Source organism: Protomyctophum parallelum, assembly GCF_964188405.1.
Source record: "Protomyctophum parallelum genome assembly, chromosome: 18".
In the NCBI taxonomy this organism is placed as follows: domain Eukaryota; kingdom Metazoa; phylum Chordata; class Actinopteri; order Myctophiformes; family Myctophidae; genus Protomyctophum; species Protomyctophum parallelum.
The window spans coordinates 38,251,702-38,277,328 of NC_139716.1; the positions used below are offsets into that span (position 1 = coordinate 38,251,702).

General features: G+C 42.0%; 1 protein-coding gene across 2 annotated transcripts in view; it reads left to right on the top strand.

Annotated features, from left to right (window-relative positions):
- col25a1 (collagen type XXV alpha 1 chain) overlaps nt 1-25,627 on the top strand; it is a 193,051-nt gene that overhangs the window by 136,852 nt on the left and 30,572 nt on the right. Inside the window, exons 6-16 of one of the 2 annotated variants that reach the window (XM_083788971.1) lie at nt 602-673; nt 1,659-1,775; nt 2,998-3,033; nt 8,287-8,313; nt 10,775-10,810; nt 13,406-13,450; nt 14,070-14,096; nt 15,536-15,580; nt 22,371-22,403; nt 22,493-22,528; nt 25,346-25,390. In XM_083788971.1, the coding sequence (XP_083645097.1) occupies nt 602-673; nt 1,659-1,775; nt 2,998-3,033; nt 8,287-8,313; nt 10,775-10,810; nt 13,406-13,450; nt 14,070-14,096; nt 15,536-15,580; nt 22,371-22,403; nt 22,493-22,528; nt 25,346-25,390 (519 nt within the window). The remainder of the gene's footprint in view (nt 1-601; nt 674-1,658; nt 1,776-2,997; nt 3,034-8,286; nt 8,314-10,774; nt 10,811-13,405; nt 13,451-14,069; nt 14,097-15,535; nt 15,581-22,370; nt 22,404-22,492; nt 22,529-25,345; nt 25,391-25,627) is intronic. The other variant, XM_083788970.1, reaches the window with a different exon arrangement.

Sequence of the window (25,627 nt, forward strand, 5' to 3'; positions counted from 1 at the left end):
TGTGGTCGTTTTGTGTTAAATACACTTACAATTACATCTGATTTCATGCCACCCATTTGAACTTGGATGTTTGCTTCAGAAAGGAGGCATGATTCTGGATCATTTCAGTGGACACTAGCTGACTAGTGGGACATTTCCCTTGAAAGGAACCAGGCTAAAAAATGACCTCCCCTCAGGAGGTCAGCCCATGTTGAGTGTGCTGCTCCCAGGGTCTGACTTTGCAGCGCGTGCTATTGTGATGATGACAGCGCTTTCACAGAGGAGGAGAGATTCCCATTTTTCCTGGTTCTGTGAGCCCAGTGTGGCGCCCCCAGCACCCCCGAGGTGGTAATTATGGGCTTTGGTTTCCAAAAAACCAAGTCCAGACTTCCGGAATCAAACCGCCTCCGCGGTGGAAAAGTGTGTACTTCTCCGTCCGTCCGTGAAGGCGCTGAATTGGGTTTCAGAGGGCACGGACCTCTCTAACAGATTCTATTTGTTCTGTTTTTTCACCTACTGCCTTCCTTCCTCCTGCTCTTCTTCTTCTACTGGGGTCTTCATCCTTCTGCCAAACTTCTCTCATCTCTGACCTACGACCTCTTGACCTCACACACCTGCTCAGATGGTCTTCCCTAAGATCAATCATGGCTTTCTTTCTGCTGACCAGCAGCTCATAAAGAGACGGCTCATTAAGGTAGTGGCTGTGTACTCACACTTATCTCTCTCTCTCTCTTCATCTTGCCAGTGTCTTGTCTTCTGATGTCTCCTCCTGGCCCGTCCATTCCTCTCAGTTTGCATGCAAGCCATTAGACAGACTTTCCAAATTGTCTATACAGTGTAATCCAGTCCATTTGGTTCCAGTTGTACACTCTCTGACTTACCGTACAAATGGGAAAATTAACACTGGGTTTCACTGTGTATCGTCTGACTCTCAAGGCTAATCTAAACTTTGTCGAATGGCAAAAACGTCACATTTCTCTTAAACGTTTTTTTTTTGTCGTTTGACCAAGTGTAAGTTAGTCTTGGACAAATATGGAGAATTGTATTTATTTACCTTTGTGTTATGGTGAAATGAATTATAGCCTTGCAGCACTTACAGTCACTATGAATGATTTCTTTCTGGTGTATTCCTTATAACCCATTACACTAATGGACCAAAATCTATTATTTTCACCCCATGCTGTTGAAGTCCAACAGTGACAAATTGTGGCGACAAATGTTTTTTTAAGTCAGTGTAAGCATAAGCACTATTCAACTCATTAATTCCAATTGGGAAAGCCCTTTGTGGAAGGGCTCAACATTTTAGCCATAAATCTAATCAACGGCCGTGCACTTAACTTCAGCTGTAGCACACAGACATGCAAACTTGCCTCCATGATACAGTAACATCCTGAGTGCTAATTTAAAAACTGTTTTCACAGAATTAAAGGTGATATTGATAACAATTTGTGTGGTGTAGACAAATAATAAAAAAGGCAATTCAACGTCCACAGAGCTTTTAAAATGATGTGGAATACAACTAGCACTTTCCATCCAAACATTATTTTTATTGTGAAATTAATAAGTTTTGTCAGGTCCAAAATTATTTGTGTTGCCAGTGATCCCTGTTTCTCTACCGCTGTCTTTTGGGAAGTTACTTTTTTCCTCTTGAGTGTAACTACTCTTCTGTTGCTACACAGGGAGATCAAGGCCAAGCTGGGCCCCCGGGCCCCCCAGGGCCGCCGGGCCCTCCAGGGCCGAGGGGCCCCCCTGGAGACACAGGAAAGGATGGGCCCAGAGGTGTGATTGGTGTAACTGTGAGTACTGAGGTTGATGCCCTTGTGAGGGGAAGTGTGACTTAATCACATTGCCCCTGGCGTCCATATTTGGGGCAAATTTGAAAAGAAAAGAAATGAATGCAGATGTACAAGCTTACAGTGCAACGCAGTGCACCTCGTTGAGACTGTAGATCATTTTCACTGCTTGTGTAGTGTTTACGTGCACCAATGGTCTGCTGTTGTTGTCAATTATATTTTGAAGTGTATTTTGGAGTTTGTTTTTGACTCGTACAATTATTATTTGACTCACAAGAGGTTAGATAAAGAAAATATGCCTCACTTCATAGATTTATGTTTACTTGGTTGATTTCCATTAAACTATAACCGTTTCCATGTGCTCGGGCTGTCATTGGCATCACACTAATTTATGTACACTCTGCCCGTGAGAGAAAGCTGAAAAAAGAACATAAAGGCCTGTCAATTATGTACTGCCATAAAACCTTCCCAGAGCCCCAGAAGATCTTTGTTCTTTTGGCGGAGATCGCCGCGGGAGTGCAAAAATATTAAGTGTTGTTTATCGGTTTCCTTCCAAGTTTTTCCGTCATTATTGTTTTCAACTGTTCCAGTTGCTCGTTTTCAGCAGTTGAAGCGAGACAGTTTTTCCAAGAAATTAGACAACTCTCTCTGGGGAAAGGAATTAAATAGTGGCTCTGATGAATTGCTCACAGTGAGGGTGGCATGGATCATCCTAAGAAAATAAGTCACGCAGAGGGATTAATATCCATAAATCTGAACACCCTAAACAGGCAGGTGCATCCAAAAACGCTAAAACCCTTTCTAAAGTGGAGAATGTAACAGGTGGCAAATAGCCATTAAAACAAACAGTACAATGTACTTTTACAACCCTGCTATGAGCTTAAACGTACAGGACAGTCTTATTGACCCAATGTACAATAGCAGCTAAAGTAAAGTAAGCAATAGCTTAGTTAATTCATTTGAATACAGACTGTAGCACAGTTTCAACCCTGAATTCCACCTTTCCAGTATGTGAGTTGTTTCTCTTCTGCACCTGCTCATTCAGACACAAGTACAGTATAAAGAATTATTTATGCTTTGGTGAAAAAGTATTGTGTGTTGAATTGAAAAGGCTTTTTAGCCCCTTTTCACTGTGCTTCTATATACGCCCAATTATGCTCAAGAAGGCACCGATAATTTCTTCCATGGCGATTACAATTAATTGGATGTTTTATATTTCCGACAGGGGGATCCAGGAACCCCTGGAGATAGTGGACCCTCGGTAAGCACAAACCCTTTTCCACACATATTTTGTTTGTGATCTCCCGCTGAATGACCCTGCCAAGATGGATTTGGAGTTATGTGTACATTATTTGAAACGAAGGCAGGAGAGCGTTTTCCAATTTCGTTCATATCACCAAGTTTCATTTTGACAATTGTTTCATTACGGCTGAATATTGTCAACTACTTGTACAAAATGAATCCAGACATAAAGCTCTTGCCACACGCAGGCAGGCCATTTGATATTCATTTATGGATGTTAATTAACATCAGTGTTATATTTAGGTGGCCATTTCCACCATAATGAAAGGGCCTTCTCTCGTGCTGTGGTGCCTCGGCTTCAGCGAGGAGCTGCCCTGATTGCTTTGAGAAAGGTCTCATAACTGCATGTTGTGATTAAGGGAAATTATGCTTCATCACGTCTCTGATCCCGGACACATTTGTATAATTTGCAAACCGACCAATGGTGGCATAAGTCCTGTTTGAATCCCCTCTCGGCACTCGAATCTTATTAGCTCAACATCACCAGTAATTTTCATATGGGTTTCATAGAGTTTTGCTACTCCATCATAACAGCCGCGTCTTTGCATCATGCTTTTGATTTTACATTACATTTTATGAGATGTATTTAAAAAAGTGATTTATTGGTACTATGATGAAGAGCATATTAAATCCTGTTAAAAACATATTTTCCCACATGTAATGCACGAACACATGAACCTCTTGTAGGGAGAGGTTTTTTTCCCCCACTTCCAATTACCATCAAATAAGCTCTGAAATGTACTAAACGAAATATGGTTCTGCACACTTGGGTCCATTCAAGTAACTTTAATATCAGAGATGTATTTTTATTTGTATATTTATATCAAGAACATTGAGATAATGGGGGAATGCTAAAGGGTGGCCTTAAGATTAAACAAAGTGCCATTCCCTCTCTGTCTCTGTTCTCTACCTGATCCATATGCCAGAGCCTGTCATGTACATTACTAAAATAGTTTTGAAAGGCAAATATTACAGAGTAACCTACAGCTGTATGTCACATAGAGTGGAGGATATTATTTACGTTTAAAGATTGGTTGGTACGATGTATCCATATTGAAAGGTTCAGGATGCAACCGTAACAACCTTACTTGTACTTGACTAATACCGTCAAGAAACAGTAGTCCTACTTGAATAGGATATTCTAGTACTCATTCCATCCCATAACAATGCATTACAGTGACTCCAATGCTTACAGAACAGGGTACAGGTGAATCCCTTCAAAGGAGATTGCAGCACTCACGAGGAGCCTTGAATGAAAAACTATATGCTCCTCTCGTTAATTTGTGCATCAAGGCATACTATTTCACTAGTAAATGCACACCCTGACACTAATGTACTTTTAACAAGGAATAATGGCGTCATTTGGGAATCAATCCACCTTTTAAACAGCTTGAGATGAGCGCGCACACATCTCAGCGGTCGTAAAGAGAGAAACAAAGTAGATGTGATGTGACCGCTCAAACACACTGGAGTTACTTCATGCAGGTTGTCATATGTCTTGAGTTTCAGACAGAGCTTCTGTTTCCTTCAGCCAACTGTAGACTATTTGGAAGCCCCGGGACTTAGAGAGGAAGAAAAATAAGATGTTCGGGGGTAGTGGATTTGAGGATGAGGTTTATACAATTGTCTTTGAATTAGGTATCGTAATCTTGATCTGTTTTGTTATATTGCTGGAGAGGGAATATGCATTATAGTTCCCTGGCCAGAAACAAGTCCACGCCCTCCGTTGGCACTCGAAAATCAAACATGGATTAGGTGGAAACAAAGCGACTAGACAGATAGGCTCCTCTTTGTGCTAGATTCTGAAAGGACCGTGTTTGACCACTGCCTTCAGATCAGAACAATTGAGCATGAGTTATAGGTCTCTTTGAGGCCATTCCAGAGCCAACGTTTCAGGGGCAGCCTCCAGGACTTCTAATGCCCACTTGATATAGCTCAACGTTTCTGATGTAGATGCTATTGTTAAAGAGGCAGCAGTGAATTCCAGAGTTTTCCAACAGCCTTCCAGAACATATGGTCCTGGTTAGAAGGATTAAGCTCTTGTGGAGCAGAAGCGAAGGGGGAGAGGGGGTGGGGGGTTGAAGAAGAAAAAGGAAATATTTGCAGGACTCAATTCAAAATCCTCAGTACCATAAGGTCTCTCTGGGGTAAATTAAGGGGGTCTTCAGCTCTAGGAAGGTGGCTTGCAGCCGTGTACACAAGTTTTCATTTGGGACTTGATTTGGCTTCAAAAAAGGCTAAATATGGAAAATCTGCGGGATATTGTATGCAGTGTTCCATCCATAACCGGAACAAAGCCTTCCATCTGTTTCATGGTGTTATTTCCCTAGGAGGAAGGATAACAGGCATTCGCTCTGCGCACCGTTCATTTAGAGGTTACCCACAATGCATCAGTGGCTCACCTTAGATTTTTGTTTTCCTTTCTTCAAATGCAGCGCAGGCATGCATGCAGGGATCTTATTCCCTTTCGTAATGAGGAGGCAATTTCAATATCTTGCTGTCCTTGACATTAAGTTCCCTTTCATATCCGAGCCAAACATGAGGAGCCAAGCAAATACGCTGAAAGTAAATAGCTGGATACATGGTGCTCGGTGCAGCCCAAATACATACTGTACAGTACTGTTCAGCATCCTCTCCTTCTTGTGAATGTTGAATAAGAGAAAACATTTTTATAATGGAGCTACTTTGCTTGTTTGCAATGTAGTTGAGCGTACCTTCACTGATGGTCAATGAAAGCCTTTTAGGTCCCCAAAAATACAGTTTTTGTGTTGTTGTGTCATTTTCTGTTAATACTCTGGAAATAATGTGCAGTCTTCAAGTGGTAAATGTTCAACTGCACACAGAGTGTGGGAACTGACCTGGCAATTACCTCATTGTTTGTCGTTTCCAAGTCATGAATGAAAGGACCAAACATTGAGTGCTTTATAGGCTGTATTCGGATGCTCTACTTAAAATGTCATCCGGTGGACTATCCAGCCAACCATTTGCGGATTCCATTCCTTTGTGGTTGTTAAATGAAGCGTTTTAGGTACACTATGTTAGGCATGTGGTGCGGTACAGCATCACAATAGATACGTTTCTCCTAATAATGTCAGTTTTAGTGAAGCTGTTTGGGAATTTAACCTCTATATTGCCAATGTCAAGAGTCAGTGCTGAAAGAAAAACGGGGCCGTGCAAAGACGACACAGGGGCTCTTGAGATTCTGGAAAAAATCTCCTTGTCAGTCTGTAGCTCCTGAGTGCTCTCAGATGTAGCTAAGCTAATTAGATCTTCAGCGAGTGGCACATTTTCTCACATACCCGGTGGGTCATAAAGATGTTTACCCAGAGGACTCCTAACAAAGGCTTTTTTGAGAGGAAAACTTTTCTTCTGGTAGGCCGATAGGGAGGAAAGTCATTCATTGAGGGTTTTTCTTGTGAAAGCAGAAGGTATGCACCGTAAATTTGTTGTAACTGTGACCTATTACTGTAAGTGTGAGAACCTAATGCTGCTGGAAATTTAACATGCCAGCTTCCTAGACATGCAAACATAGCATAAAGGGGTGATTTTCATAGATCAGCCTAATTGTATACAGTATCATGTACTGTAGGGACAGGGCCGGATTAACACCTCTGAGGGCCCCTGGGCACTGAAGCTCGAAGGGCCCCCATTCACATGCACGCACAATTTTGTCAGTTTTGGGCGGTTTTATGCAATTATATTGCAGAGTGACAGCCAGGCAGTAACAAACACATTATCTTTGTTTGACCCACATAGTAAGAAAATGGGTAAGAGAATTCGCCAGTGTATTTAAGTGTTTTTACCTTTTTTTGTCGAGCCGCCTGACGCGCTATGCATGCAGAATGAAAACAAAGCAATGCTGGATGGCGGACGTACGTCTTCTATGACACCAGAATCACCTCTCCACCTGACCTCATACAGCCCAGTGGACCCACCCACCTTGAACAACAGCCAATCTAGCGCATTGTTGCTGCTTTACAGAAAATCGCACTTTTCAGCTGCCTGCATTCTCACCAACAATAAAACACTGATTTTCTGTGGAGCTAAAAAAAAAGGGCCCCTGTGTAGGGAATTGTTGATGAAAGCCTGAACACTGTATTGATCCCCCAGAAGAAAAGAAAGAAAAGCTAACTTTTCAACCTCATCAGCTGCTTTTGAATGTAGCACGACTTGGCGTGTCAGCATATTCCTACTATACTGGTATATCTTTTTCCAGGTATTTGGGCGTTTACAGTCACCAGGGATTTCTTTCCCATTATACTGCATAGGGAGTGATAAGATTAGGCAGAAGGGTTGTTGTAAATGGACTTGTTGGGCATGATCTGGAGGTTCTGTCTGGACACAGACCCAGCTCGAGATGACGAGCCAAATGGCATCCATTGAGTTCCAGAGCCCGACAGAGACGGAAACGCTGGCCAACAAGGCGTGTCATAACAGCTAAACAAGAAGGCGTTGATGAACCACTGTGGTCCAACATTAGTTTAGGGTTGTTTGCCAAGATGGAAGGAATTAACTTTCCTTTTTTTTGAGAGAGACTCTTCCACGTTAAGTGTTTTCACTTGCCAGTTACGAAGCTTCTATTCCAAGTTACACAGCAAAATCCAAAGTGATGATTTATCTCTGAAAGTTTAGAAGTGGACCAGTGATTAACACAAGGGTGTATGGCCCCTAGTTTCACTGTGACAGTACAGTATAAGCTGTGTGCATAGACATCATCTATTGCGTTGAAATTCCAACCGTGTTGCCTCACCTAACGTGCTACTTCCATGCAGTTTTCCAACAATTGTGCCACATCATAATGGGCTTCTCTTCAGTGCATTGAACTATAGCCTCAGATTCCAGGTCAGTCAAACAAGACGATTCTGACAGACATTGAAAGGAAAAATAGAGTAAGATCAACATGAAAGATACCACCATAAATGCTCTCTTTATTCATGGTCTCATTGTAGATTCTTGTTTCAGGTCCAGCTCAATGAAACGAAAGCACACTGTCATTTTTTTGTCTTTGTTCAAGAATAAAACAAGGGATTGGTTGTGATTCTGTTCTGCCTGAAGGGTTTGTGCTTGCTCCCCACCACAAGCTTACCCAATACCCATTCTCTCCGCTGTGTTGACCATAATATTTCATCTGTCTGTCTGTCTGTCTGTCTGTCTGTCATTTCCTCTGTTTCTAAAATGTTTATCTTTTTTCTTCTTCTTTGTCTTCCTTTAGGGGCCTGAGGGTCCTCCAGGGCAAAAGGTAAGTCTAAAAAAAATCCCTTCGTTATATTAATATCTGTCATTAGAAAATTATAATATAAATACATTCATAGGAGAGCATATTACGCATTTGAATTATGTTTTGCATTTGAGCGTGTAAGGTTGTGAAATAGTTTAAAGGGTATCTATCCAGGGTATAGCACTTATGCGAGTGAGTGAGTGAATGAATGAAAGTAAGTAAGTAAGTAAACCTATTGTCCACAACTGAGCGTTTAACAAATTCCCACTGTTGACGATGAAAGCTAAATCACAATACACGTGTATAAAATTGTCTTTCAAAATTATACTGAATATAAAACTGAAGACAATCCAGGTTTCATCGGACAGGAAAAAGTGAGAGAGACAGAGGAGGAAAGAAAAGGAGTTTGTGAACAAGAAAGCGTGTGCCGAGTGCCCCAGGACCGTCCCATGCGGGCGGTGCTGATGTGTTGAACAGATGGAAGCCATATCCAGCCATCAGGTAGCTGCCAGTGTTTGTCCAACGTAACCCAATCAGACACTTCCTGTCTGTGCTGTCATCTGTCGGCAGGCCCTCCCGTCGCTGGCGGGGCCAGCGGGGTCAATGATGACACACCGTCGCGCTAATGGCTCATATAAGCCAGGCCTCGAGGCCTCGCACTGCCGCAGATACGCCGCCGGTGCACATCACAGTGCAGCAAGGAGGGCCGTGTCAACAGCCTTTTATTTTAGTTTCAACGCCTTGCTGATTGATTCGGTTGTTGTTATACGAGACAAGGCTGCGTGTGACTTCTAGATGCTCGCTGATCTAAATGGAAGTGAGCCCCTCGAGAGCCCTGACCCGCCGAATGGAGTCCAAATAAACGGCCCATCGTCACCCACTTTCAAACTGCCCCGGTGTACGTCGCAATGTGGTCGTAAGTGCCTTTGTTCACTATGAGGTCACTCCTTGTCACTTTGAGCCATTGTGAATGCAAGGTACACAAAATAGCATAAATATTAGCATTTACTCTAATCACTGTTTTGACTACATTTAGTCTAATAGCTGTTATTTCAAACAGTTCTGACCTTATATGCCTCGTACGATACGTACTGTATATCTGTAGAAGGGCATGTGGCAGCATTACGCTGTTTAACCCATTGTCAACATGAGCAAACCGCCATGCCAAAGAGTGCAAGCTCATTAAACACCCGTTTGTCACATGTCCAGATTCTAAATCAGACTGTCTAAACAAGATCCAAGGAGAATGTGCAAACATAAAGGCTATGTGGTCTGTTTTCTCCTCCTCTTCTATATCGGTATAAGTCAGCAGGGCAACTCTGAGCTCTCCGCCCCCCACCCCCCAAACGGTCTGTGTCATCTGTGATTTCACAGGTCTTGAAATATGCCATGAGATATTTGTTCTGACCCCATCTTGTGAGCTCAGCATTCACTCGCGACCTAGAGGGACAAGTACAAGTGGGGGTGGGATGAAAGCGATGGGCACAGAGTGGCTCTCGATCGTGGGCCTTTCCAGTATACGTCCCTCGTCTATTGGCACCTGGCAGGTTCGCATCTCGAAGTGGTTAGGGCGTTTTTCAGTGTGTGCAGTGAGTGAAGTGAGCGAGACTCTGGGAAAACCAAGTGCAGAGTCATGGTACTGAGAGGAGAGATGTTGGTGAAATGCGATTGAGCTCGTGCTCCTCTCACAAACAGTTGAGTATTGCTCAGTCTTTGTGAAGTCATTTACAATAAAGTAATCTTTTTTTGATTGATTGAAATATTTATTAACAGTTTGTAGAATTTACAGTACATTTTAAGCACAAACTCAATACAAAGACTGTTAACTGTGAGTGGACGACCCAATTAAGCATTACACTTGTTTACAACAGGGTCCACATTGTTCAATTCATCAAAACATTTAGAGACATACAAATAGACACTTCTATGTAGCTAAAGAACAGAACAGGAATTCATCATATAGGAAGCAAAAAGGGAAAAGATACATATACAGTGAGGGGAAATGGGGTGGGGGGGGGGGGGGGGGGGATTCAGATTTTACAGAGGCCAGTTTCGAATTGCGGCCATCCGTAGGTGCCCTTTGAGAGCGGTTTTGAAGGAGTCAAGGGATTCACATGTCTTAATGACTGTTGGTAGGGCGTTCCACATTTTGGTGGCATAGGAGCGAAACGAATTTAGTCCCTTGTTTGTGCCGAATCTGGGTTGTACATGGTTTGTTGTACTCCCTCTGGTGTTGTGGGTGTGGACTTCATTTACACTAAGGAAGTATTTAGACAGGTACATTGACCTTTACTCGGCTGTTACATTTATTATCTGCAAAGACCTAAGATTAACATTTATTATCTGCAAAGACCTAAGATTAACAAACAGTTTTTGACCCTAAACACCATTCTCCCATACCTTGCTTTCAAGGCCAATCCAGCGAGATTGCATTTTGTGTTGAATGTAATGCCACATGTACGCTTGTGTGTTTCGTTCACAGGGCTTACTGGGCCCTCCAGGTGTTGACGGACTGAAGGTGAGGTCATTCACAGAGACAGACATGTTGACATTTTGTTTATAGTGCAGTTAATTAATTGCAATGATAATTGAGATACGGGTGTCTCACCTTTCCATTTCACAGTGTAACTGGTCAATCAAACTTTCACCATGCCACCATTAGTAAGTAATTTGTTAAGGTAGTGTAGTGTATACACTTTTTTCCCCTCTCAAAGCAGTTGGAGAGACCGAATAGCTTTTAGTTACTGTTACCATCCTCTATTTTAGCAATGCTCTACAGTATGTACGTAGCATGATTGTGACATGAAGTCAAGTACCCCTTTGGAAAGTTTGCAGCAAGAATCTGCCTATTCTGCCTACGTATGTATGTTTATCTTCAAACGATTTGCTTTAATTCACTTCTCAGAGCTTTCATGACGTCTTTTTATTTTGGTCACATATTGCTGTATTCTTATGAAGGGAGTGCTGCCATGGGTTGTGATGATTTCAAACCACTATCCTATTTAACTTCAACCACAAAGTAATACGGGACGAGCTGTCTGTGAATCCGCTCGCACACTCAGCTGCTTTTTTGCGCCAATCGATTAATAACAAAAGTACACTTTTACTCTCCCAACAGATGGAGATGAAGGGCAAGTACGTACTTCACAACAGGGGGAAAAACACTAGATAAAAAATAAATAAAAAACGAACAGCGAACAGCGAATGAAGACGATTTGAAAATCTCCATATAACCTCAAGTGTGCAAACTGTGCATTCGTGAAGTTACGAGAGGAGAGGCATGTCCATAATGGGAACCAGAGCAAAGACATTTCATTTCATATTGAAAGCCATACTGGGTTCACTTTTGTTAACCCATTCTGAACGGGCACCCATTTTGGTGTTGGCATCATGTTATGCTTTAGCTATTGAAAAATAGCAGATCTACAAGCTCATATCGCGCCACCGAGTGGCGCGATATGAGCTTGTAGGTCTGCTATTTTTGAAAAAAATCGAAGAACGACTGACATTTTTTAGAATCTGATCTCAGGTCAGAATGGGTTCATCAGACCAGTGTGTGTCCGGCGGAAACCTCGTGTGAATCTGATCTCGGGTCAGAATGGGTTAACAACAAAAAGCTGAGGGCCTAATTCCGTGCTTGTGCAAGGAACGGGACCTTGGCCAGGGTCCGTGAAACAGAACGCCGATGCTGTGCAATGCTGCTATAAAACAGAATTGGTTATGGTATGTGAGCACCACTCGTGCAGAAAGTTCAACTCATAAGCAGTTGGTTGCAAAAGGCCCTTGGGTTATAGGCAGGCAGTGGCAGGTTGACTGGCAGATCCTGTAATAATCTGACAGAGATATATCCACTCAAAAGGGATGAATGCTAATGCCGACCTCGTCAGTCTCAGAGTTTTTAATCAGATCCCATCATCATTAAGGCAATAATTTCATCATTATGTCAATGACTCCCATATGCAGGCTGATAGTTGATACAAAATTCCAGAATGTATTTTTTTACGAGTTTTTACTAATGTGTAGCATGGATACTCCCTATACTCTGTAACATTGTAACATAACATAAACCAGAGAGATTGTTTTTCGCCATGATTAGAACAAAAAGCTTGAAATGTTATTGTGAATATCTTCGATGAATCACTCAAAACAAAACATGGCCTGTTCTGGAGATCTTTATAATGAGACCCTGTTGAACACACACACATTCAACTGAGTTACATACATTAATCTTTTTTTAATTACATGAACCCCCAACTGTTTTCCCTATCATTATCTGTCTGGGTCTAGGAATAATAACACATTTCCCCCAAAGATTAGTGTGGTGTTGAATTTATAAAGGTCAGAAGGTTAATTGTTTTGGCAAAACATAAGGCAACTTTTAGTCAGGTTGGCGCAGGGACATAGCTGACCATTTGGTTACCCTACTCGTAGGATATTTGTGCTGCCCCCCCTCCCGACGAGAGCGCTGCTATTTCCTCATCCAGATCGGCCATTTTTGCTGTTTGTGAGGACGCACACACGGCCGATCGTTATTAAGCGGCAGAGCCGCAGAGAAATTTGTTATTTTGAGGGTCGGCTTGGCACTTTTTGGCACATTTTGTTACCCCCCCTCGGCGTATTGCGCGTATAGGTAGCGACGGCACTGGGTTGGCGGGAACTCGTCTTGTGAACTAGTGTTCATTCAGATATACTTTTCTTTGCACAGCCATTAAACGCACGGCCAGAAACTACCAAACCAATGAATAACATTGGATTCTGTAAACGTATATTACTGTAACATAAGAGTACGAAAGAAAGGCACAGTTTACAATGCTATGCAATCTACAGAACTCACTTCTGTAATTTATTTATTAATTCATACCACACAGTAGATAAACATGTATGTGGTTACTTTTTTCTTTTTTTTAAGTGCATTCAGTGGTATCAGCCGGTGTCTCGACATCAGCTGAATTCCATCAGTCCTGTGAGCCAAAATGTTATCATTCAGAAGTGACCTCTAAGGTTATCTAAATCCTGAAGCTTTATTTTTTACCCCCTGACCCTTCGTGGGTCTTCACATGACGTAGAAAGTGCACTGAATGAAGCTACTGTGTTTATGTCACGTTATCCATAGGGGGATGTTGGTACCCCAGGATTGGATGGTGTCCCTGGCGCCAAGGTTTGTTACACTGCATCCTTCGCGGTCTGTTGCCTTAGAATTCATGGCAGTCATATCTTTTTTTTGTTCTGATTTTCAACCATGTGGACTTTTTCGCCTTTTTCTCATCAAGTGGGCAGCCTTGGCTTTTTGGACGTGTCATTGGTGGTCATTCTTTTGTTTCCTTCATAACATTTGCTTTTTCTTTTCACTTTCTTTTTTTGTTTAGTTTTATTTGAGACAGACTTGCATTTTCAAACCAGTTCCTCCTCATGAGCAGTGGGAGAACTAATGTTTTGCATGTCATCTTGTGTTCACAAAAACACTACCAGTCCATTATCCTTGAATAAAATAAATTAGATCAGGCAGACTATGCACAAGCATTTAGTTTTGCATGCAATCATGCTGACCGCTTAAATATCATCATTGTACAGTACATTGCTGGTTTATTTAATACCATGTCAGGTTTGTTTTTAAATAAATATTTGAAAACATCTCAAAGAGTTGACACCCAACAGTTTGTCTAGGGAAAGACTGTCTGAAACTTGAGTGTTTCTATAATTTAACGTGTATTGAAAACCAAGATACTATCTTGACCAGCTTAACTCTGTGTTCACCGCTCTGCTTTCTTTTACAACAGGGGGAGATGGGAGAGCGAGGTGAAAAGGTAAATGTTTTATCACAATTTATTTTTATTTATTTATGGCAAGAGGTTTGGTGTAGATGGAAAAAAGTGGTCAAAGTACAACAAAGCCAACTCTGCATGCACGAACACGCACACACACACAAAGTTGGTATATCTTCTTATTTCTGACTCAACTCCAACTTGAGAACTTGGTTGTTTTCCAATGATCACTCCTCCCATCAGTGATCTGGTCTTCACTTGAGTCAATGTTGTCATTGAACTCTCTTAGGATGCAATTTCTTTAGTCAAGGTCGAGGACCCAATCAATGTTAGCAACCATAGCCTTAGGAGGCAACGATGAGCAAAAAACCCTACTGGATTCTAGCCTTCTCTCCATTGCCTAGTCTCAGTCATTTTTATGTGCTGTGTTTTGGCCAGCCACAAGTGGGAGGTGGGAACACGTACTGACCTGCAGTCCAAACTGGGAAGGAGGCTGGAGAAGAGGGTGATGACTCAAATGTACTGCATTGGCACAAGTCACAGAATGGGCCTCATTGGAGAGGTTAACTGCATTCTGTGATACGTTTTCAGCATCTCTATAGCTAGCACAACGGATTGACCCTTTTTTACTGACATTCAAAATATTGTATGTTCTGAATCTCTTGACTGTGAAAGAAAATGCAAAGATGAGACATAATGCAGTAATTGCATTTCATTTATGCTACATGGGTGAGTTACAGAAAATCCTGCAGTGTTACTTGTCTCCACCAGGCCGAAGGCATGGGGAGAGAGTATGTTTTGCGCTCCGTCTGTCTGTCCGTCCGTCCGTCCGTCCGTCCGTCCGTGTGTGTGTGTGTGTGTGTGTGTGTTTGCACACACACTCCCTGGATGCCAACAATGAACCTCCGCCCCAAATTCTCCAGAACGGCCTTTTATTGCACCACCAGGAGGCCAACTTTTGTAAAACACATTTTTGGATATTACTCCTCCAGATTCTGCCCAAAAATCCCGCAAATCATTACACAGTATCTCTATAGTCATGTGCTCAAGGCGGATCTGTCTGATATTTCATATTCCATCCTAATTGGCTAACATTGTCTTACAAAGTTTGCAGGATTGGCCCGTTTTGAACAAAAAGCCTAAAATCATTAACGCAGCGTGCAATTTACGTGAAATCTTTCACGCACTTGGGCTGAGGGATATAGCCCACCCTTTTCACATTGGTCTGTTATTTTACTACTTTTTTACACTCAGTAAAACATGAGGATTCTATACAGTCCTCTTTAAGAGTGGTTAAGGTTGATCCAAAAAAGACAATTATGCATAATGTCTCCTTTCTTTTACAAATCTATACATTTAGCTCCCTTTTATGTTCGTTTCCCCTGGAAGCTGAATTCAAAACTCTTCCTCAAGCAATGCAGTTTGGTGTCTTGACAGGTTTTTGCGAGAGACTGATTTATTCTGTTTGATTTGTATTGCAGGGTGATCTGGGTGAAGACGGGCTGAAGGGTGACTTGGGTGAGAAGGTATGTGAATTAAACTTTGCCTCTTTGTTTATTTATGGCTTGGAATCGACTCAAAAGCTTTATGACGCTTTTGAGTTTAGCCATCTGAGTGGTAAATTGTTTAGCGGTAGCTGTTGTAATGGTGCCTTCATCTGTAAGCAATGTCAAGGCAAGCATTCCCGGATTTGATGAGTCCTCTCTCCTCTGTACATAATGTGGACTTAATCAGCATGCAAGCCTTGCACTGCATTTCCTGGTTGCGTTCATCCCTTTGTTATTTTGGGACCATTTATCATTGAGACAACTTGACAACTTGTGATCTGTTCCAAACAAAGACTAACTGAACTTGGCTAGACATAATTATTGTCAAGAACCCAAGTCATACATCCACATTATTGCCCCAAAGGGCTTTTTCATTACTACAATGATATCAGTGCCAGAGATGGATTAGCAATTTGTCCTATACAGTATTTGTCATGCTGCCTTAATTAATTAATTTCTTGAGTAACGTCGCGTTAAAGCCTCGGTTCTGAAAATAATTATGGGTTGGTACTGAACATGGGCCATAGAGGACAGTGAGTTTATTTCTACTGGGTGTCATTTGACATTGTCGTTTGTTCAAATAAATTATTCTTCTACCATGTGGATTATGCATTCGATTTCACACAAAATGATACTTTGAAAAAGTACTCTATTGTCTACATTAAGCTTATATTTCCGTCTCTGAGAAAAGTACGTTTAGTGATAGAAGCAAAATATTATTGATGCACTGGCAGTATATCAGGGGGTGGTGGTAGTCAAAGTGTCACCGTCAATTTATTTCCTCTTAGCGAAGAACAACTTTGATAACTTCTCACATTATGAGTTACTCCGTTTTTTTTTTTTTTTTTTTTTCAAAAGGCTGCTCAACAGCGCTGCCAAGAAAGACAGGAAGGAAACAGATGCTAGATATATCACACATCTGTGGAAAAGGAGTGAACGAGTAGGAAGCAGAGGGCCGATAAAACGTCCCTGCTCCACCTTCCACTTTGATCTGCGTGACCTTTGCGCTGTAAAAGTGAGAAGGTGACGGCATTTCTCTGCAGGGGGAGAATGTCGGAATAGAGTACCATGGGAAATCAAACCTAAGTAGTTCTTCTACTTCTTCTGTCACTCCAACCTTTTTTTTTCCTTTTCTTACACAGCGGTGTTTTCATTCATTCCCTAATGACAAAAGACAGAACTGCAGAAATAGATATAGGAGTCGAGAATTTATATCGAAAAATATACCAGATATGAAAGCGTAGTATTTTGTTACTGGTACGGATTGGATTGACTTATCAACCCAGACTTTTGGTGCGAGGATGTACAGTATGAATGCAGATTTTTTTTTATATAGAACACAATGGTGAACATATGGTGGGAGTAATTGCTTTTCAAAAGACTCTGGACATAACTCATTGTTCCTGAATATCTAAAGGCTTCTGAAACAAATCATGCATACAACGACTTGATTGATTATCAGGTAGCTGCCTTCAATAGCTGTGCCAGAAAATGTCCTGAGTGAAAGTTTGTGTGCATCTTTGTGTTGCTGTCTTTCACTGACTCACCACACGCACGCACGCACGCACGCACGCACGCACAGTGACACACACACACAGAGTAGGTTTCAGACACCCAGAACATACTGTACTGACACCCAGAATGTGTCCACAGTGTGGACACATTCTGGGTGTCTTTTTTTTTTTTTTTTTTTTTTTTTTTTGCGGCTTACGCCTTTTATTGATTTTGATTCTGGGTGTCTTAAACCTTTCATTGACAGAAGCTTTTATTTATCGTGATTCCGGCAGCATCAGAAGCGAAAGCTCATGTGAGTATCAGCTTTGAATGTCATCCCGCAAAACCAAAGCCTGCTTCAGCCATCATTTGGACAATAGAATTTGGGGTCTGACCGATTACACTTCCAAATATGCCTGTCAATGCTCCATTGTTTCAGTGTAAGGAGGAGAAATTGGAGGAGGAAAAAAAGAAAGGGATGGGGAGGGAAGGATCGAGGCAGATCGTTGGGTTTCTTCCATGTCGAAGATGCCAAGGTTAACAATACGCAGCGCAGACACCACAGGGAAACTGTGCTATTATGGGTTGAGAGGTGATTCTGTGAAAGCTTGAGCATGGCAAGCAGAGAGACCTGGGGGATATGTATTGGAGTCTGCAGGGACAGAGAGATGGCAACGCTGGCAATCAGCCAGGGCTTTGCATTATACAAAGGGAGATTGTTTTGACAGCAGGATCTGTGGAGTGTACAAGAGACAAGATGACACATAACTCTGCTTCATTCACATAGACACTCATGCATGTCCACAAAAGCATAACCAATTGCGCACGCACGCACACACGGTCGCACGCACGCGCGAGCGCACACACACACACACACACACATCACACACACACACACACACCTACACACACACACGCACACATGCACACAATCCAGATCCTATATCGATGGCTTTGCTTGGCACATAATTATACTGTACCAATCCAGCACTCAATCATAACACCTCTCCCTGTTACTCTGAAAATGTAAAGGGTGTTGTTTCGGCTGAGAGAACTACCAGACCTCATACATGAGGACACATTTCAACAGAACAGATTTATATTACAAACATTTATATAAAAGGGTGTTTCTATTTGACAAACGTAAAGGGTAATTAAAGAACAACCTTTCTAGCCCTTGAGCGTCTATCACAACATCCAATATGAAAGAACATTTTTTCTCAGTTTACTCGTAAGAGTTTAGCTCCTTAAAGCAATTACTGTTAGTGTAATGTGCATAAATATTTAACAAGGTGTGAAATGAGCTGCGACCGAACTTGTTCAACTAAAGTTGTCAGGCATTAGAGGTGGGAAAATTCCTTTTGGGTCTGAAGAAGTGAAAGCATGCAAACGCTTTAATTGGTGGTGGTACATTTTGTGGCTGTGAGAGAGTTGGCATTGACAGGAGTGGCACAGTGGTTACTTACTGGTTAGAACATCTCTTGAGTCCTGGAGTCCACTCTGGCACCTGGCAACAGTTCAGCCGTTGGCCCGGGCTACGCAACTTATTCATTAGAGCAAAACTGAGGTCAAGACTTGAGCCAAGGCCCCCCCCAAATGGGTCAGTTTTTCTAATGGCCTTAATGTGGGGAATTACTTGAGCCCATCTTTTGCTGGCCATGTTGGGAAATGTAATGGTCGTAGATTTGTCTCACGATGTGGCCTGGTCTTCATCATTTGCTGATTAGTCCACCTCAGTCGTACAGTACTTACTGTATCTGGCACCGCAGCTTTCAATGTCGCCTAAATTGGTCTACATTATGAAATCTTTTATTTTAGTGCCAATTTTCAGCCCTTTTTCACAGTCAGCAAGTGCTATGGGCGCCTATAATGAAGTGCTGTATTGATAGTATGGTCCCCTGCTATGCGATGTGGTTAAATGGTATGGCTGTAGCCTGAACATGGTAATTGGCCCAATAGGGACACTTCACTCCAATGCTACAGAACGCCTCATTCCCTCCCCCCCAAAACTCACACGCTTTTTCCATCTTGGTTACTTACATAGTTTTCCAGTTAGGGTTGATTACCTAGAACGCAACCCTGGGTTGGGGTACTGATAGGCGAGCGTTACCACAGGCTGACGCCTGGCTAGCATGGCTCCAGCCCCTGAATCGTCAGCCACGCCCATTAAATTAAAATGTCCTGAAGAATTGAGTGAAACCAAATGACAATTCAGGCTGAACAAGTCCCGGGTTCGATTCCCAGCCACAGCGGGTCTTTTCTCTCTCCCTGTTTCCTGTCTCTCTACACTGTGGACTATCAATAAAGGCAGCAAAAGACGTGTCAGGCTTGGTGCCACAGCTGTGCCACAGCAGATCATGTCGCTGGTGTTAAGCCATTTGGAGCAATGCAGGGAAGTGTTGTGTCGTGTAGCATCCTGACACTCATTTTCACATGGATGGGTCATGCTCTTGAGAGGCTTTAGTTTCCCTGTGTGACATACAGTATGATCTAAGAATGGCATATCCTTTTGAACAGTGAATAACCACTTTTAAGCATTAAACATATAGTCATTCAACTGTGTCATATCGTGCCACATCACGTGTTATGAGTTTGTAGATCTGTCACCTTGGACATAATAGGTCTCGGCTATTTTTTTCTTTTCTTTTTTTTTTCTTCCAAACTTTCACCAATAATAATGGCTTGTCCACAATAGGGATACCAGGATTGCAACAGAGGCCTGTCGATAGAAGAGCTTAGCACCATGTTTCATAAGTGACAACAGGTTACAGTTCAAGAAAGCAGGCATGCTATCTTCAGTATAAATTGGCGCTCTAGCCGTGACATTGACATTAATTTAATCAATACTTGCTTTTAAGTGTTTAATCCGGCCTGCAACGGATTAATAATGAGGAGCACAAGTTTGGAGAGCAGGTTTTAGGCAGGATTTAGCTTTGTTTTGTTTCTCTTTCCTTTCTTGTAGACCTTACCAATTCAGTGCAGATGTGAAGCATGGTTACATATGCATCCCTGCCAGGAAGCTTACAGGTGTACACCAGCTCCGACTTTGATGTTTGTGTTGTTAAAACAATACATTATTCTATCAAGACGAAAGAGAGGCCTGAATATTGGAGGGCATGTGTATAGTTTCCTGTTTTTATCACAATTCCTCTGTCAACCACAATATGATATTTGTCTCCCAGGGCTCAATCAAAACAATATTTTTGTTTTTACACAATGGCTTCTCTACAGAACAGAACAGGAGTGTTAATTTAACTCTGAAAGTGTAAAAATGGCGTCTAAATTAACACTCATCAACATTTTGATCAGGCCGGGAACCTGTTTCGCAGATAATCCATCCCTACAGTAGATGTCCGTCCTCTCGGATCACATGTGTACCCTGAATTAAAGATCTAACAAGCTAGCGTTAACTTGTGAAAATGTCCATATAAAAAACAGGAGAACGACCAGCCCCCAGGGGAGCTTGGCGGCGCATTTGAGCATTCCACGAAGCCCAGCTGTAAACAGTAATGCAGTTTTATTGTCTGAAAAAAAGAAAAGAAAAGAAAATGCGGCAATTAAACATGCCTTGTGTGCTGTGCATCATAATGACTCCCATAAAAGACTGAGGGCAGGAGGCATTCCTGCAGCAACTTCTGAGCGTGAGGCGTATGCGTACTGTAACCACAGAATCAGCACCAGAGCTCCAGACCCCGGCCTCGTTCTCGTTCTCTCCCCCTATACTCCCTTTTCCCACCAACTACCCATAATTATGCTCTTTGGCCCCCTGTTTTATGCCTAGTTTTTAACTGTACAGTGCAGTAGTAATATGGCTGGAATTCTGTGTTGTAGATGGCAAACTCTGTTAAGGCATAGCTAAGTACAACCAAGTGTAAACATTCAGTAAAGATACAGCACGATAAAGAGAAGAAAACGCTGCACCAGAGACATTGTCTGATCGCGATGGTCTCTTTCTTGTGTGCTCACTATCGATTTATTCACCTCTTATGTGCAGTTGAATAGCTTCCAGTGGGGCTCCAGGGGGTCCCCAGCAAAATGAGGAACATTTCTAACACAAAAGCTTTCAGCTACTTTTCAGCTATTTGAAAATGTACGATAAACCAGCTCACAAGGCGTGGCAGCTTGTAGATTCTTTTCTCTTTGGACAGGGGGAGACCCTATTGGGCTCGCTGTCACAAAATATTTTCAAATGGAGATATGCACCCAATTTCAATTTGGGGTCCTTGACATGAAAATGTTGGGTACAGGCTTTAGTTCCGAGATACTATTGATCCGAAACCTCAATCCCTAATCTAACCATAACCACAAGCACGGGAGCAGCGAATGTCGGACCATCGCATCTTCGTATCGCATCGCATGTCCCCGCGCTTCGGACCTTTGGTGTGTCGGATCTTCGTGCGCACCCCAAAATGTTGTGAAAGAGAACAAACTATATAAAGGTGTATATCCACTAGGAAGCTGATGTTGATTAATTTGGTCAATTATCTTTACACTAGGCGGAGACTGGGAACAAAATTAGCCTGGGAATTTAAATGACAGTGTTTGTCATTTCTGTCCAAATTGACATACAAATAATTAAGTTGTTAGAGTGTGGTTAAAACTATTAATAATGTGGCGACTATTATGGTGAACAACTGTCGTCACATGACGCATATGCCACTGACGCATGCGTCATTCACGCGAGCGTCATTGACCTTTTGTCTGTCGGGGACAAATATGATTTCTTGTTGCTCTTATACAACTGTTAATTTCCCATTCTTTTCCCATGATCTGCAGGAATGCCTTATAAAGACAGATCACAGATATGTCCCAAACACGTTAAATGATAAATCCATGCAGTATTGAAAACAATACAACAAGAAAAGAAACACGCAAAGTAATGTTGATGATGTTTCGTGCTGCGCATTATCGTTTCCGTTCTATTTTTATTATCATATTCCCGGGAGGGGCGGGTTCTTCTGCTATTTCATAGCCGGGAAGGACTATGCTAAAATTGGTATTTGTTTGTCTAATATAAATAAGTGGAACACTACTTTATACACACACACACACACACACACACACTCGCGCACATGCACACGCACACGCACGCACACACACACACACGCACACACACACACACACACACACACACACACACACTCTCTGCCAGTGTATGTATTATGTAACTGATGCCTTTTCTTTGTTCCTGTTCTAGTTAGTATAATCATTTCTGTTTTCCATCTCTCAAAGTAGTGGATTTTATTAATTCAACGTGTACATTATCTTCCCATAGGGAGATGCAGGCTCCTCTGCAGCGGGCATTAAGGTGAGTTCTAATGGAACTTGTTTGATGATACGACCGCCATCTTTTCTGCCTTTCTTCTTTAAATATTGTATGAAATATTCTGTCTGCAGGGTGAACCTGGAGAGCCTGGGCGTGGTGGGCATAAGGTAATCCCCATACTTTACACCAGTGGTTTTCCAACCCTTTTTGTATCAAGGCCCATTATTTATTGGGCATTTGAGCCACGGACCACTATTTGATGAGATTTAGCCTCTGAGACCCAAAACTGGTACCATAGGCAGGCAAACGTTGATCAAAATAACAATTATTCTACATACATTCTCTAATTGTGTAGACTTCTTATAAATAAGTAATGTTTCAGTAACGGTAATAGTATTGCTATACATTGAGCTGTAGACAGCTGCAAAACCTTGAGTATTCAACACTGAACATGTAAAACTAGCCCCATAAGGACTAGTTATGTTATATACTAAGTTTATGTTTTGAACAATTCATGACACTATCCACTGCAGCACATAACTTATATAGTATAGTATATAGTTACGGTACAGAAATGTAAAAATATTGTTTGTTCAGTTGTTTCTGTTGTGTCAGTAGGGGTTACGGGAGTAGAACTCAACTCAATATAATCATGACCATTTCAGTCATCACTAGGAATGCCATATTGTCACATATGATGTAGATTTAGCCAAACAGTACAAACATTGAGTGTGACTTAGAATCATCTGTTTTGTACCAAGGTCACACAATAGAAACCGTTTTGGAACAACAGAAAATTGTCTGGTTCAAATCAGACATTGAGTAATCCCAGTAGTGGAAAAAGTAAGTAGTAGTAGTAGTAGTACGTAGTAGTAGTTAAGCAAAGTAAGTCAGTTAAGCAAAATCAATTGCTATCAATACTGGAACTAATGCTCATTGTGAGCTTGCAATAATAAAAAATTATCAAAAAAATAAAAAATAAAGTAACTACTAACAAACGTTTTCAAATAATTGTAGTGGAGTAAAAGTATAATTATTTGCATCTGAGATTTAGAAGTAAAATACAGAAAATTGGAAATACTCCAATAAAGTACAAAAAACTCAAAATTGTACTTAAGTAGCCTACAGTACTTGAGTAAAAGTACTTAATTACTTTACACCACTGATTAATCCCCATGACTCCACATTGTTATGATATGTGTTATACAGTACTGTATGTTTTGGCCTGACACCTGTATTGAACAGGCGTAAGGCCCTTACTAACACTTCTCCTGATACTGTACCTTGCATTCATCATCATTTTACTACCACCCGGTTATTGTATACTGGGTTTTGCAACCTACTGACTCCACATATTTTGGGTGTTTGCATTGATTGTTGTCATATTTATCTTGGTTTCTCTCTTTAATACATTTGATTGTGACTTGCTTCTGGAGCCACAGTATAGGAAATCGAAAGAATATATTGCTGAAGACATCTGAGGTGGCTAAAATCATTACCAGCCCCGGCCAGAACGGCAAGCGAGGCACACAGCCGCCTGGGGCGTCAGGTCCTTAGGGGAGCCCTAAAAAAGATATATTTTTGAACTACTGATACTTTTAGTGTACACAGTACACCTGCACACACTATTTGCAAGTTTGCATTCACCTACATCAGTGGTTTTCAATGAGTGGTCCGCACGCGCTACATGCACGTGCAGGGAGAGGGGGGGGGGCGATATTATATTAATCTCGCTATGTACGCCTGGAGCCTTCGAAGCGGCCCTGATCATAGCCAATCAAAACCGAACATGAAACACAAGAGCTATTGTATTAGCTGCCCTCTTACCAAAACTTGCACCCAGCAAACCAGCAACACTGTTTAATCCCAAGTGCTGCACCTCATTAATTCACCCAGTTTCTCATCCTCTGAGGAAAAGGCTTCATGGAGACAGGAGGGCCAGAAGGGAGACAGATGTCTTTTTTCTGCACTGCTGCAAAGGACATTTCTGGCCTGAATGACACGACATAGTTTTACTTAATTTCTCTCATTGTATACCGTAGTCATTCTCTTTGCTCTGATGCTCTTATACAATTTTATACTTCCCATTATACTGGCCGTCAAAACAATCACGGTATTGATCTCCGTCAATGCAACGACTGAGTGACATTCAGTAAGGATTTTTGAAGCAGTAGTACATGAGATATTTTTTGCTGGGTTTTGCCACTCATGAGCCATGATTGAGATTTACTGCCATCACACTGGGCTCCTGAGTGCCAGTTACAGTTGATCAGTCTCCTCTGGTGGTGTGCTAAATCTTTCTTTGCATATGCCTTGAATAAAGTTCTTAATAGAGCATTATATTATCCCAGAGTCAGAAGTTTTATTTTGGAAATTCTCTGCGAAAGCCCCACCCCCACCCCCCCTGAGGGACATATTGCTTCTCTTTTCCCAGAGCCGAATCAAATAACTGTACAGTAGTCATGCACACTTTGATGCAACGGGAGTCTAGAATTCTCCATGACCTGAACTTGGTAATTGAGAAACGTCTTGGCCCTCAACTTCACCCACTGCCAAACTCTAATCACCTGAAAATCACAGCAACTCCCACCGAAAGGAGCTATTTGGATATCCACGGTATCCAGGCCTAAACTTACATGTAACAACAAAATTATAGTAGGGGTATTATAAACGCGCCTCATAGTCCCCTGTACCCAACACTAATAGCCCTGTTGCGCTATGGCTGCATGAGTTTGTCACGAAAGTGCATGTGCAGTACCTGCTGCTAGCAATGACCTCAAGTGAATGGCTATTGGCTATTAGAATAAACTAATAGGCATCATGCCATCCTTCGGCACGTTTAACATTCACGATAGCACTCTACGCACAGGTATATGAACAGAGAACAGAGTGCTGAGTAAGGCCCTAGAGTGTAGGAGCAAGTCTTGATTTGGCTCAGCTCGGCTCAGCTCGGCTGTAACGTGTTACACTTTTCCTGTGTATAGGGAGAGCCAGGACTTCCAGGGCTGCCCGGACTACCGGGGATTAAGGTAAATGTTGTGGCTGTTTTCATCGCAAAGGACTCCCCGCAATTCTCCTCCTCCAGTCTTGTCTTCCCGCTTCAGTCCATATCTAATGTACTGTATACCAGTCATTCCTCACCTATACTTCCAATTAACCCAAAGTTAGGTTTCACATAAGTATAATGCTGCTTGTTTGCTGTGTGTTTCCTACTGTTTGGGAGAACATATAGATGCTCAGCCAGAGATGGTTAGAGATAAAAATGT